Source organism: Dermacentor albipictus, chromosome 7 (assembly GCF_038994185.2).
Source record: "Dermacentor albipictus isolate Rhodes 1998 colony chromosome 7, USDA_Dalb.pri_finalv2, whole genome shotgun sequence".
NCBI classification, from domain to species: Eukaryota; Metazoa; Arthropoda; class Arachnida; order Ixodida; family Ixodidae; genus Dermacentor; species Dermacentor albipictus.
Window position 1 is genome coordinate 107357207 of NC_091827.1, and position 14845 is coordinate 107372051.

Sequence of the window (14845 nt, forward strand, 5' to 3'; positions counted from 1 at the left end):
ACTGGTAATCGCTGCCGCTTGTTCGCTTTCAGCGCGCGCGTGAGCACTCCGAAGAGCTGTGCTCCTTCGTGGGTAGCTTCGGGGGGTTCGTACATGGTTACAGCTTTCGGCATTCTCTGCAGCGTTACTACGTGGCTACTCCGTACAGAAAAAAAAGAACGCGGTAACACATTGCGCGGGATATTTCGAATCTGACTAGAGATCATTCTTCTGAAACTGTTGCTCCAGTTGACAGCAATGTTGCTCACGGCTGTCTTATTCTTTTTAGCTTTTTGGCTCGTGTGAGATATGGGCGTATTTAAATACCCTCTATTTACCCCACGTCACAGTTAATTTCTGAAAAGCCGCGTTTTACAAAGCGCAATGCTCTTTAATGGAGCACGCAATGAGGTGAGGGGTAGAATACTTGTTCTAGCTTATTTTACGTTTTGTGGAGGTACTAATATTGAGCTGGGGGGGGGGGGGGGCTGATGTCATGTCAGTTGTGAGAGTGCCCCTGTTTTTGATTTGTGTTTACAGTATACAAACCACTTCCTTTCAATAATAACTGAGCAGCTGTTTTCTTGGAGCGTGTGAACACCTTTAAAAGTTTCGTGTATTTGAAAAAAAGTGCGAATTCTCACGTTTTTTTTTTTATGGCGTTCTTGTCTGTCAAGCTGTAACGTACTTTCTCCCAAAAGCTCATTAGGCTTCTATAGACGCATTTTCGTATTTTTCATACGGTATCCAATAATTCTTACCACATTTAATACTAACAACTTACAGCACGAAACAACCTACGAGAATTCGGCGCGGAAATTAAAATTAGTTGCTAACCACTCGAGAAAGGTGGCTCAAATATAACGGTAGCACACGGCTTTTGACGTCTAAATGACCCTAATGGATGTACACGCCGTTCGCTGTCCGCGGAACTTATATTTAAATGGTGTAACTGCATACACCAGCAAGCTGCTTGAGAATCGCTACGGTTCCGTTGCTAAACACCATGTTAAAATTGTGGATTAGCAGCTTACACATTAATTGTGTTACACCTTTATCGCTGCTGTTTTGGCCTACGGCTAGCACTTTAAAGATTTGCGGTACATGGCAGCCATCACAAACTTTAGTTTTTTTCAAAACAAATATTGGTGCTAAACAGTGTAATAATGATCATCGGCTACCGCACATAATAGTTTGACGACAGCTCCTAACGTTGATTTCGTGCAGTTCTCATTACACATGGGTCATTAGTAATTGTGCTAACTTTCCACCAAATGTCTACAAAAGCACACATCCTTTCTCGCCATTAAGAATTCCACCTTGTCACTTAAATACAATGATGTTAGCAACTGAACAAACAAAGCACCCTTTATACACCGAGAAGGGCGTCAAATTATTCTCTGTCAACAGTACTAATTTGGCAAATAGCTATTTTCAGAAACAGTGACTGCGCAGGGACTGCTGCAGAGTATCCAAAAATGTGTTTACTCAAAAGGGACTCTTTATTCTTCCGTGGCTCTATTTACACATTGCTATATTTTGGACCCGAGATCTGTGTTACTGTCTTCGACGCCCGTCTCCCAGCGAATGTAGTCCGCTTGGCACACATTGATTGGCAGACTGGTGCCATGTCACGTTTAGGTAATGCAAAGCGTTCGGCCCACGAGCGCATATGTGTCGCAAGCATGCGGCAAACAGAAAAGTATACCACAAATACAAATATAAGAGTGAATGTATTCACAGCTTATCATTAAGCTACCTACTTTGCATCACACGCATGAAAGTGGCGTTCGTGGAGAGGACTTGCCGAATCACTTACCCTTACTCTTACACTTACTCTTAATGAAACGACTCATATGCTATTTGCGAAGAATATTACCTTTCTTTTTTAGACTGTAAGATTATGCCAAAATAGAATATTTATCAATCAATGTGAAATAAAATTTCTAATTATTTTACCAACTGAACAAAAAAAATAAACAAGGTAGTGCCTGACACGTGTTTGCTGGCTCTTTGGACCTTTTATTTGTTTTGCAAAGCTAACGTCTACAGTAAGCTAAAGTTTTACAAGCTAAGTCTACGCGATATAAAGCATCGTGTTTGTACCAGAGGGATGATATTGCAATCGCCATGGATCGTGGAAAATCGGTATTTTATCATTACTGAAGCATCCTCATTAAAATTTGTGTGATACGTAGCCAGCATGGTAAAATTTGTCCCATTTATTGGGGTGTATTTCTAGCACTACATGACTATGCTGTATATAGATAAACAAGCAGCAGTTTCTTTCTTGCTGTAGTGATGATCTCGCTGCATGATCTCGCTGTATTCATGAATAGTACAGGGAATATCTTACAGTACAATTTGAACGTTTTCTTATGTAAAAGAGATCTGAAATTGCACATATAATTACAATAGGAATGACACGTTTGAAAAAGCTGTCTTAAGTATCCTTAGGTAACTTGAAGGCGGAAGCATGGGGACTGGAGTACAGTTATCACAATAAATTGCAACTGCTTTTTATTCCACTTGAATCCTTCTTGTTCAATTTTGTACTAACCTTTTTCCACCTTAATCCACTTCAATGCACCTTAATCCGCACCTAATTCACTCTAACTCATCTTAATGCGCTTTTGTCCACCCTAATACATTTTAATCCAATTTCTGGAGTGGGCCAGGTTTGACGCTGTGACTATCGACCATGGGATTTCGCAATGCGAGCCGCCGCAGGCCCTGAACCGAGAGCGTGGCGTCATCACTTCGCCACGTGGCTTTTCTGACCACCGAATGACAACGCCGGACACCAGATTTTTCGCTTCGTGGAACATATAAGGCTTTCGCCTTAAAGCGAAAGGCAACTTGTGAGATGCTCCTACTCGTTAAAAAAAGTAAAACTACTTGGTAAAACTTGGTGCGCCTTGATTCGTAACAACGGTTGCTAAGAGCACCTAAACGGAAAGATTCATTACATTTCGTAATAACGATGCGCACATGAAGTCTTCTTTAATATTCCCTTGGGTTGGAACGCGGCATAATGTCGGAATTAAATTGTACGTAAGCACGGATGCTCATTTACAGGATATACTGCTACCGTAGTCGATATGCTGTATATTGTGCACAATCTCCTATCTAAAGAGTATTCAAGATTTATGTACGCTTCCAAAAAAAAAGCTCAACTACGGAATATCGAAGCCGCTTGTACAGCACCACCATATGCCTTTCTCCTTTCTGTTTGTGAAGCATCTTTCAAGAACCTCTTGAGCGGTCGCGAAAAGCATTTATCTGTCATCGCAACGGCCACCAAGGAGTGTTTTCATGGATTCTAATCTCCTTGTACCGGGAAACAGGTCAGTGCACTACTAAGTACCTACAGAGCGCTTTAGAAATGTGCACCAATATTTTTTTTTCACAGAATAGTGGCGAATTCACTGCGAGTCGTTGAAATGTACATTTCTTGGTTCTGCCACTGTAAAGCGTTCTGTCATTACGAGCAGGTGCACGGAAGCAAGAAAAACAGAGAATACTGACGCCTAGAGACATACAGACCTGGGGCCCAATAATAATAATAATAATAATAATAATAATAATAATAATAATAATAATAATAATAATAATAATAATAATAATAATAATAATAATAATTTATTCCACAAAGTCACAAAAAAGCAGCGTACATAACAGGCTTGCCAAAGCCACACAGGGCTTGAGCGGCAGTGCCTGGCAGGCAGCGGAACAAGCAATTATTCAATTGACATGTACTTTTCACATTTAAAGTAGTATATGAGAAAAAAAAATAAAAAAGGCAAAAAAAAACGAATGATTCCCTGAGGCGACTAGTCAATTTGCCTGAGTGCCTTTTTTAACTTGTATTTTGTTCGAGCGCGCAAGGCGGTTTGACACAATTTGTTAAAATATACAGGAACATAGTAGTCTCGCATTCTCCTGCCATATCTTGTACAACCCCTGGGTACGAGGTAAAAATTCTTAGGCCGCAAACAACATGAGGGAACGTACTTCACCCTGAAATTACTTTCCCAGAAGTGTTTTAGCACAACTGTTTCCAGCAGTAGTTGATTAAAGTCTGGCATAAATAAGGTTTTGAAAACGTCACTTTTCTCATGAAGATTTAAATCATAGCTGATGCTCTTTAGTATAGAACGGAGAATAGAGTTGACCCTAGTTTGCCAACGAATTGCACAATGACCACAAACAGTTATGCCGTACCTTAATACACTATAACACAACGCATGTACCACAACTTTTCGAACAGAGAGGGGCATATAATATCTCAAACTGTAAAGCACGAATGAAGTCATCTTTTATAACGTAGTACTATTCCAATATGTTTTTATTCCATTGTCGTGACGTCAAATTTGCGTAACCACCGACGCAAGCATCGGATGGTCACCCGCGGGGTTGTCTGAACCGACCAATGAAACACTCTCCTCATTCATAGGAGGTCACTTTTGTCTGCTTGAAAAACGAATAACACTGCCTACACTGAGCGACTTGCCTTATCTAATTGGGTGACAATAGGCGAGGAGCACGCTCAAGTGGAGAGAGATTCGATGTGGCCGAGCCACTGCTCTGAACATCGATAGCCGAATGATAGCCGGCGTCTGCTATTGGTCCGCTTTCCCTTACTTAGCTTGAGGTGGCTGGTCGAAAATCGCAGCGGCATGCAACGGAAGGTTAAGAATGCCACTAAAAAGGATCCTGAGCCAAGAAAAGTTGGATGAGTGAGGTCGTAAACGTGCCGAAAGTGCTTGATACAATTACATGGCCATGCAAAAAGCTTTATTATACGCAAATAAACCCATGCTGTCCGGCAGGTGTGAGCAGCCATTGCCTGAGCGATCGGCGGCCGCCATATTTTATTCCTTTCGGGACGGGGCATCCTGCGGCTATTCAGAAGAAAATTCAGTTTTGTTTGGCATATTAATGCATCTTTAACGTGTACACGTCACTTTGACGTGGGGAGCTTTTGCGGTTTTGTGACGTCGCGTGACAGGCAGGTGGAGTGGGTGCGGCGCGAAAGCTTTTGACCAATAGCCGATGGCTAATGGCGAAAAGGTATCGAATCAGAAATAACTATTCTTTTGTAAGGTCAAATCATGCCTAATACGCATGTACACGTGATATCAGATGGGGAGCTATAACGGTTTTTGTGACGTCGCGTGACAGACAGGTGAAAGGTGAGTGGTGCAAAAAAGTTTCTGACCAATCGCATAGCGCCCCTGCAGTGTGTTTGGGCCCTTCGCTCATTGCGTAGCCAGGCCCTCAAATTTGACAGCTCTCCGGACATGATGTATACTTTTAGGGCGTATTGGCCAGGCTGCCGCTCCTAAAGTCAAGTACTAGGCAACACCTGTGGTTAAAATAGCGTTCCACGTCCGTCACTTTGTGCATGGGTAGCGTTGGGTAAGATTCCCGTGATAACACTAAACTCGGAGACACAACAAAGGGACCGTAGCGATGGCACCGTTATCCTATATTTGTTAAAATACCGCGCGGTCATGCTGAAGACGTTGCTTCGGGGACTCCCGAGAAGCGCCAAGTTATCATTTTGTCCGCATCAATGATTTTTAGCTTATGTTTAAAATTAAAATAACCAATGACAACTAAGTATTCCTATAGCTTATCGGGGGCCAATTTCGGTGCCTTCATATGATTGTGAGAGTCGTGTTGCGCCTTCGCACCAGATGGCATTCATACGTGACGTCACGGGACACTGAGCAGATAGTGCTGCAGCGCTCATGTACATAAGCGATGTTCGCCTGATTAAAGCTTGTTATCCGCATGGGGCCAGCGCTGCTGTAGCGTGCTCGTGCTGGCGACGCAACAGTGACTAACGAAGCCAATCGAGGCCTCTGGCACCCATAAAACATCCTATGAATTCATTGATTCTCCCAGTAAACTAAATTATAGCAAGTTTTACTATCGGCAGCTCCATCCTATTTGCCTTTTTAAACGGCGACTACATTCAGTTTGTCAGCAGACGTAAAGAAAATTAGGCTTGCTTTCTATGCGCCAAGATCACATCTAGTATTTTTTGTTGCCATGCTAACACAATTTGTGCACTCATTCGTGTATCTATACATATAATTGGAGAAAGCGAAGCTATAAATAAATGTATTTTGGTAACGTTGTTGCATTTATAATAATAACGCAAATGAGGATATTTTTCTAAATGAGTCGAATGCACCAAAACAGAATTTGAGCAAAACGATAAAATTTCTTATTACACAGAAATGCAATGCTATAAAAGTCATGTTATATCATGTACATCTCATCTAAGGCAACCTTACAGCAACAATTAATGAGAAACTATGCCGCACATTTAACCAATATTACGATGTAGTGTTAGGATTTGACTCTTTTTGATTGAAACACTGGATATGGTGCGGCTTTGGTTGAAAAACCTTGTTCAAAACGACTTTCAGAATGGTCTGTTCTTATATTAGAAGAAGAACTATTAGTACATTGGCAATTACGGGAGCTGCTACACTTCATGAGCTATGGCACTAATATTTGAGAGAACAAGTTTGCCTGCTTGAAAGCAAAGAGAGCTTAATTTATTGTATTCACAGTATCTTCTTCAGCAGCATTGAAGGCCGTAATCAAATCAGTCGCACATCTTGTAAAGGATCTGCCACTGTGTCTCGATCACATAGTGTGGTAAAGGCTATCTTAGAAAGCGAGCGGATTTGATACGTTCGATTCGCACACCGGCAGGACGTGGCTGATTTATCACCAAAATACGATAATCACAGATGCTTCATTTGCGTTATGTGGTCCATTTTATTGTGATACATTTTGTATTAGGAAAGCTGCCCAGTTTTTCTTGTGATTACAGGTACTGTCTAACCTCGTGGATTTGGCTAATTTTGCATGAAATAAAAGAAAATGCTGAAATGTATCTGTACTGACAACTGTGTTTTCAACATTCAGCGTATGCAGGCACTTGAACACGTAAAAAACAGTCTCTCTCTCTCGCTCTCTCTCTCTCTCTCTCTCTATATATATATATATATATATATATATATATATATATATATATAGTCATATAATGAGAAGCCAACAAACACTGACACCAAGTACAACATAGGGGAAATTGCATGTGCTTAATAAATGAAATCAAGTAATGGTAAATAATGGAAATTAAAGTGGATGAAAAAACAACTTGCCGCAGGTGGGAACCGAACCCACAACCTTCGCATGTCGCGTGCGATGCTCTACCAATTGAGCTACCGCGGCGGCGTTTCCTCATCCACTTTCTTCGGTATTTATGTGTACTGGTAGAACCCTGGGAGTGTTAGCCAGCGCCCCCACTCACAGACCTTGGCGGCGGACGCGGAACGTCTTTTTTGCCGCAGGCGTCACGAGAACGTGATCTTTTCGGGTGAAGGCAATTGGTCAATAAACCCACATATGCTACCTGAAGGCATCATTGTTGCCGGATTCGAGACCCTCGTTATGTAATAAACGAGAAGAAAGGGGGTTAACCGAGGGACCCGATAATTATTAGTCATATAATGAGAAGCCAACAAACACTGACACCAAGTACAACATAGGGGAAATTGCATGTGCCTAATAAATGAAATCAAGTAATGGTAAATAATGGAAATTAAAGTGGATGAAAAAACAACTTGCCGCAGGTGGGAACCGAACCCACAACCTTCGCATGTCGCGTGCGATGCTCTACCAATTGAGCTACCGCGGCGGCGTTTCCTCATCCACTTTCTTGGGTATGTATGTGTACTGGTAGAACCCTGGGAGTGTTAGCCAGCGCCCCCACTCACAGACCTTGGCGGCGGACGTGGAACGTCTTTTTTGGCGCAGGCGTCACGAGAACGTGATCTTTTCGGGTGACGGCAACTGGTCAATAAACCCACATATGCTACCTGAAGGCATCATTGTTGCCGGATTCGAGACCCTCGTTATGTAATAAACGAGAAGAAAGGGGGTTAAACGAGGGACCCGATAATTATTAGTCATATAATGAGAAGCCAACAAACACTGACACCAAGTACAACATAGGGGAAATTGCATGTGCTTAATAAATGAAATCAAGTAATGGTAAATAATGGAAATTAAAGTGGATGAAAAAACCAGTTGCCTTCACCCGAAAAGACCACGTTCTCGTGACGCCTGCGGCAAAAAAGACGTTCCACGTCCGCCGCCAAGGTCTGTGAGTGGGGGCGCTGGCTAACACTCCCAGGGTTCTACCAGTACACATAAATACCCAAGAAAGTGGATGAGGAAACGCCGCCGCGGTAGCTCAATTGGTAGAGCATCGTACGCGACATGCGAAGGTTGTGGGTTCGGTTCCCACCTGCGGCAAGTTGTTTTTTCATCCACTTTAATTTCCATTATTTACCATTAGTTGATTTCATTTATTAAGCACACGCAATTTCCCCTATGTTGTACTTGGTGTCAGTGTTTGTTGGCTTCTCATTATATGACTAATAATTATCGGGTCCCTCGGTTAACCCCCTTTCTTCTCGTTTATATATATATATATATATATATATATATATATATTAGTACACTCTATGTTTCCTCTCCTCCCTACATGACGTGTGTTCCCCGTGTTCTTTTTAGCTCTTGCTAGAAAGCCCATTTCAGTCTTTACGTTCCCGTCAATTATGCTAAAAGAGTATTTTGGGACCTTTTCCTGCTCTGCCCTGCACATATGTAAACAAACCCTAATCGCCAAGGGAGCGCGAGTTTTCTAATTTAGCAGTTCTATGCGAGACATCCTATGTAGTTTAACAGATAACCTTAGGTTGCGTATTGATTAGTACCAAATTTGTCGCTCAAAACTCGGCCGATGTAAACTTTGCGAATGAGATGAACATTGCTTAAAATACTGTCGAGTTTGGTGGCCATAGGGCAATGGGATAGACAAATGCTCTGTCAAGCACATGAACAGCTGGACTGTGCTCGTTAGTATACCAGAGAGAAGGCAGACACATCGGATATGCACTTCTTATGCCTTCAAAAATAATAATACGATAGCAATTATACAGGAACTTGAAGCTCATTTTTGTCGTGATTTGCCGCATGAAGTACAATGGCAATAACGCCGTCGCCACAGGGCCTAAGCTGTATGCGAGAGTGAAAGCGTGCAAGTGGAGACGACGTTCGCGGCCCAATCTCGGCCGCGCGCGAAAAGGAGGAAAGCGGGGACGAAGCGCGCTGCCTTCCGTCACGCAAGAGGCAACCAGGCTGAGAGGCACTGGAGGTAAGGAGATAGGTAGGGGGAGGGGGGGATCACCATCTTACTCCGGCTGCAACTGCTTGTGTGGCGGCTGCGCACGGTCACGCGGCAGTATATTGAAAGCGATCTGCGTTGGCGGAAGAGTCTAGGTGCGGTGAACGGCTCGTACCTTTGCGCGATGGCTCGTACCTTTGTGGGTGTCTTTGCGCGTGTGTTCCGAGCGCTCAATTTGCGTTGAAGCGATGGAGGGCACAATGTCACTTGGCTCACTGCTGCTGCGGCGCTTCCTCAGGCCAGCGTTCTGGCTGCCAGTGTCCACGGTCATCGAGTGTGGTGTTTTGACTTGCTGAGTGGGCTTGTTAATTTAGTTAGCAAGAGAACGTTTACACGTTGACATGCAGATAACAGTACTATCCTTACTTCATGTGGCTGACTGCTCATTTGCTATCGCAATTGATACAAAGCTATTCGGGCGAATCTGCGACTTTCTTTTTATACAAAAGTACGCGTGCGTTTAAGGTACCTGTTCGCCACAAATCTTCTCAATGCATGTGCATTCTTTTAGGCCTTTTTTCAATCATATAGAGACGATCTGAATCCATGAATGTTTGGCTATTACTTCATTTCTTTAGTACTAAGCCCATTCATTCACTCAAATATTTTATTCATATTGTTACGGAATATGTTTATTTACAGTGTGAAACGAGATCCAGGAGGAAGTCACAGGGAAGGACCAGCCGGTGCGGAGTACAGCCGAGCCAACGCGAGCACACTCGACTTCTTTCTCTGCCTCAATCGCGCAGTGCTGCGACGTCTTTCTCGGGCTCGCCGAGTGAGATAAAGGTAGCTGTGATGGTGGTGCTTGAGTCTAGCCGGGTAAAAATGAACTCGCAGGCTGGTTGTTGGAGGCAGGAGCCCGCGGAACAAATGGTTGTGTTGCATCTTGGCGCCGTCCCAAACTATAGCTAGTTGCGGTCGCAAAAGGCTGCTGGCCGGACGAACAACTTAGGCCCTGAGTGGCTCTCGGCAACTCTCATGTGCCCAGGTGGCCGGTGGCATATGAGAGCTATCATCAAATGCACGCTGATGGCACACATGAGCGTCGTCAACAACTTTAAGGCATTCGAGCTTTTCTTTAACGACTTGCCGTATCACCGAGATGTCATGGGCTGGGACGGACACACTTGCAATAGTAGTGACATTGTCCAAGTGTCTGAACTTTGGTGCAATCCTTCTTATTTTCAGCGCTTGGAATGGCCGGCAGCGTTTCTTCAAATCAGATGGAGTACTAAGATCTTCCTTCGTTATAATACTATTATAAACATCTTCAGCGATTCCTTTGAGCTGACGGCCCACTTCGTCTTCGTCTGTCATGTTGGCGCTGACGATTCCCCATAGTTTCAATACAGCCCCTATGTATAGTCGCGGACAGAATAAAATGGACCACGGGATCTCCGAAAACGTTCAATTCCCGAGCAGCCTGTAGCAGTAACCAGTAAAACTGCCCACGACAACGTGGTTAGCAAATTCTATTCGGGGTCGAAAATGCAAATACTAAATTGCGTTGTGAGGTTGCGGAGATATTCAGCTTTTTCTTAGATTTGATGGTCCATAATATTTTGTCCGCGACTGTACGTTGTACAACTTTCGCCAGATAACTGAGCTCGTCGAGAAAGTGTCTGCTCAGCCTTCTTTTCCTTAGAGACGCAAAGCATTTTAGAAAAGCGTCGAAAGAAATCTAATTTGAACAATAATAACGGTACAGTGCCGGAGAGAGGAGAGAAAGCAAGGACAGGAAAGGTAGGGAGGTCAACCGGAAGAGCATCCGGTTTGCTACCCTGCACTGGGGTTGGGGGAAAGGGGAATAGAAAGAGGAAAAGGGGAGAAAGTGAGCACTGAGTGCGTCTGGGCGGGACATTATGCACAGGGACACTATAAACGGTCTCTTAAGCCGGTGCACTTCAAGTATCGCACTAATGCACGATTCGCTTTCCGTACCACTGACGGGTGTGGCCAAGGTCCGAGTATCTTTGACTCGGTGAATGGTCTTAAGTCCAGTCGGTGTAAAGCTTCCCGCAGAGAGAGGGGTTGTACATCGTAGCGAGGGCACGTACACAATAGGTCCTCGATGGTCTCCTCGCACCCACAGGAATCGCACATCGGGCTCTCGGCCATTCCCAAATGATAAGAGTATGAGTTCGTGAACGCCATCCCAGCCACAAGTGGTACAGCAAGGTTGATTCGCCACGGGAAAGGCTAGATGGCAGTTGTAGCCGTAGCGTGGGGTCAAGTTCATATAATCGGCAAGTGTAGGCACTTGAACTCCACAGATCTTACGACTATTTGCGTGCATGTAGGCCAAGTTCCCTGGCAGCGTCCGACCTCGCCAAAGGTGTTGGACGCGTCTGGATATCTTCGTGGGCAGACCGGGCAGCCTTGTCAGCTAGGTTGTTGCCGACGATGCCACAGTGAGCAGGAATCCATTGAAATATGATGGTGTGCCCTCTTGCCAGAGCATGGTGGTGCATTACGTCCCAGAACGTACGAGCAGGCATCTGACACCAGGGAAGTGCACAGTGCTGGAAAACGTTTACTTAATCAAAGGTAATAATTATTGCATTACATAATTATGTTGCCTGACACATCTATTACCCAAAATAACAAAATTATGAAATTTCCTTCGGTGCACATCAGTCCGTGATATATTAGTGGTATTACCTAGCGGGGGAAAAAAAGAAAGGAAGAAAGGCGGAGGAGGGTTTTCACGAAATGAGACTGCCTTTATTTCATAAAAGCCACACTATGTACATAATATTTTCTCTGCAAAGAAAACGTAGTCGATATCCTTGTCAAACCTGGAGGAAACCAAACGCATGAATCATAAGTGCCATGAGGCTTATTGCTACCACATATATAGGTAACAGATAAAAGAGAATATCGAAAATGTCGCCAGCGAAACAGAAAAAGCAGCCATGGATAACACTAAAGTTCAACTAGGCTGGTTCGAACAAGAGAAATGAATCAATAAAAAATGGGTTTATTTTAGCAAACCAAACAAAAATAACCGCGCGCGTATAGGGAATCAGTATAACACGTGCTGTTTTCACTCCCATATGAAATATTTCATTCATATGTCTGCAAAATTTCGTGCCCCAAGAACAGCAGTATCGTTTATAAAACTGTCTGTGCCCAATAGAACCAAACCTCTTACGTGGAAGGTGGGTATCTGATGAGAGACTAGCATCATGCCTGCGTAATATATCATTCTCAATCATGTCACCATCATGTTGTGACCCTTGATTGCAAATAAAATCGCCTATCAGGAGGCTCGCAGTTGATTGAGCGAAGAGAGCGACTTCCGACCCATGGGACGAAGAAGACGAATGCCGTGCAGACTTCCTTCACCTGCAATCAAGAAGGGAACGACACTTTAATTCCGTCAGAAGAAACACAGGCTGGCGAAATAAGTTATAGTCAAACTAGTAATAACGAGGCTTGGCGTAAAGGAGGCACCTCACTCTGAAGCAGCGTCTGTATCTAGTCACGCATTTGAGTCTGTACTGATTTTCTAATTTAGCCTCAATAGCATATACTACACAAGGTGCTTCACTTCCAGAGAAAGTAAGCGCGCTGTCTCTTAACAACATGAAGCAAATGGACCAAAGCGCCAAAGGCGTCCTGTCTTCTTAGTTGGCCACTGCTGTCAACACCGATCGCAAGTATTTCAACTCGTTCCCTTTTCGTTTGAGGCCGTCCGCGTCAGTGCAGTTTATAATAATATTTTACTCTACCCCTACAAGTGTCTAACACCACTGCGAGCGCAGTTATATGTGTTCTTGCTATGTACTTTAAGCTAAGAGTATTTTACTAGTTTTGGGGCTAGAATAAACACACAAAAGAAGTTTATACTTTGTTTAATGCATGCTGGGAATGCATAATGTGGAAATGAAAAAAAATGCCAAAACCGCAGCCTGTTGTCGGACGCATATCCGCACTCTGTATGATTTGTATTTATTTGCATAAAGTTCATATCCAGCCATAAAAGCGAAACTATAGGAACGCTTGCCGGTGCGCGATTGCTCATGCAGGCCCGTCTCACCTTCGCCGCCACTCGTGAGACATGGCGCTTTGCATCCACAAGACAATCGCGCAAGAGCACATCCGCAATTACTAACTGACAGACTTTTTGATCGACAACGTCCCGTACTTTGGTATTGGCAGTGCTGCAAAATTCTTAAATATTAGGAAGCACAGTTTGTTCATCTTTAGAGCCATGAGATCAGAGCAAAAAAGTACAGAAAAAGCACAGTCTTGCATGAGATAAATCTGCCACATTCAGTGCTGATTGTACAACGCAGTAACTGCGTAGACAGGCGCGTGGAACCACGATGCAGCCAGCGTAGAGTTAGTATACTAACTCTAGAGCAAAAATTGGTCGAGAAAAGGGGCGACAGCAAGGACGCCGCCATGTTGCTACGACTCATTAACGCGAAATATTTTCTAAACATATGCTAATACAAGCATTTACACGTTGAACGTACAGGCGCAGCCGCTGCTAGCGGGAACAAGGGGGTGCCCATTCCTATAGTCCGCGTAGCGCCACCGCCGGCAACTCGCCAAATCTTGCGGCGCAGGCGCAGTCGAAGTTGAAGGCGCAGAACGCGGTTCGTCGTCTAGTTTAATTCCTGCCGCTCGCTACCTTCACCACGCGCGCGTTGGTAAATCGTGTGAAACTTGTGGCTCTGAGTATTCATGCAAGCGCCAAATATATGCGGACAGATTTATCATTCAGGCCTACAGGATTTAGAATGCGAATGATACTTTCATGCCAGTTTTCGTTTGCCAAGAAATATTTTAATTTATTTTATAGCTTCGTAAAAAAACAATCTTAATTCCCAAACTCGTGCATAAAGTTTATTCGAAAATAAACGTAAATCATTACTTTCCGGGGAGTAGGGCTGGCACCGTGGGAAATCCAGTTGGGCAGCAGTCAGAGCGGCCATCCAGCTAAGTGGACAGCAGCGTGGCATACAGCTGGGGTGATACCGTTGGGTGATCACTTTCATGAATATTTTTTTACTTTAGAGTGATTTTGCGTGAATCGGCATAGGACGCGTCCGCTCTTATCCCGACATCGTTTTGGGCGCTGGGCCAAGTTGGCTGCCCTCTTACAGCACTAATTTGACCTTCGACCGTGAACTTCGACGCGTGCAGTTTCGAGTCTCGCGACATATCCGGAATCCTTCAGAGTGATCGCCGGGGGATACGGCCCCTGCAGAATGATGCATTCACCTTGCATGTTTGGGCCCATGATGCGATTAGCGCTGGGTTGCATTGCTCTTGACGTTAATCCGGCCATATTCTAGCGTGGCAGGAAAGAGTGAAGCATCAAAGTGACACAACTAGTTTTTGCGTTCCAGGCAAATGATAGCAGCTCCCGCCTAATATGCGGCCGCATCACCGTAGGTAATTTTTGCGCCGCGTCTGTCCTTAGGCACTCTAGCTATTGCGCCGCGACTTCCTAGAAAAACATGAAGTGGCGCAAGATCGGGCCAGTTTTTTTTTATGAAGTGTAAGGGAGAACAGGACCATACAAAGATATAATCATTCTAATTACTCCAGTGTGTCTTTCGGTATGTTCCA

At 44.1% G+C, this 14845-nt stretch overlaps 1 protein-coding gene across 1 annotated transcript in view; it reads right to left on the minus strand.

Moving 5' to 3' along the window:
- Window positions 1–12223: 12223 nt before the first annotated feature.
- The window catches only part of LOC135903513 (cystatin-2-like), a 40089-nt gene continuing 37467 nt past the window's right edge, over window positions 12224–14845 (minus strand). Inside the window, exon 3 of the mRNA XM_065433826.2 lies at window positions 12224–12607. Within this exon, the coding sequence (XP_065289898.1) occupies window positions 12485–12607 (123 nt within the window). The 3' untranslated portion in view covers window positions 12224–12484. The remainder of the gene's footprint in view (window positions 12608–14845) is intronic.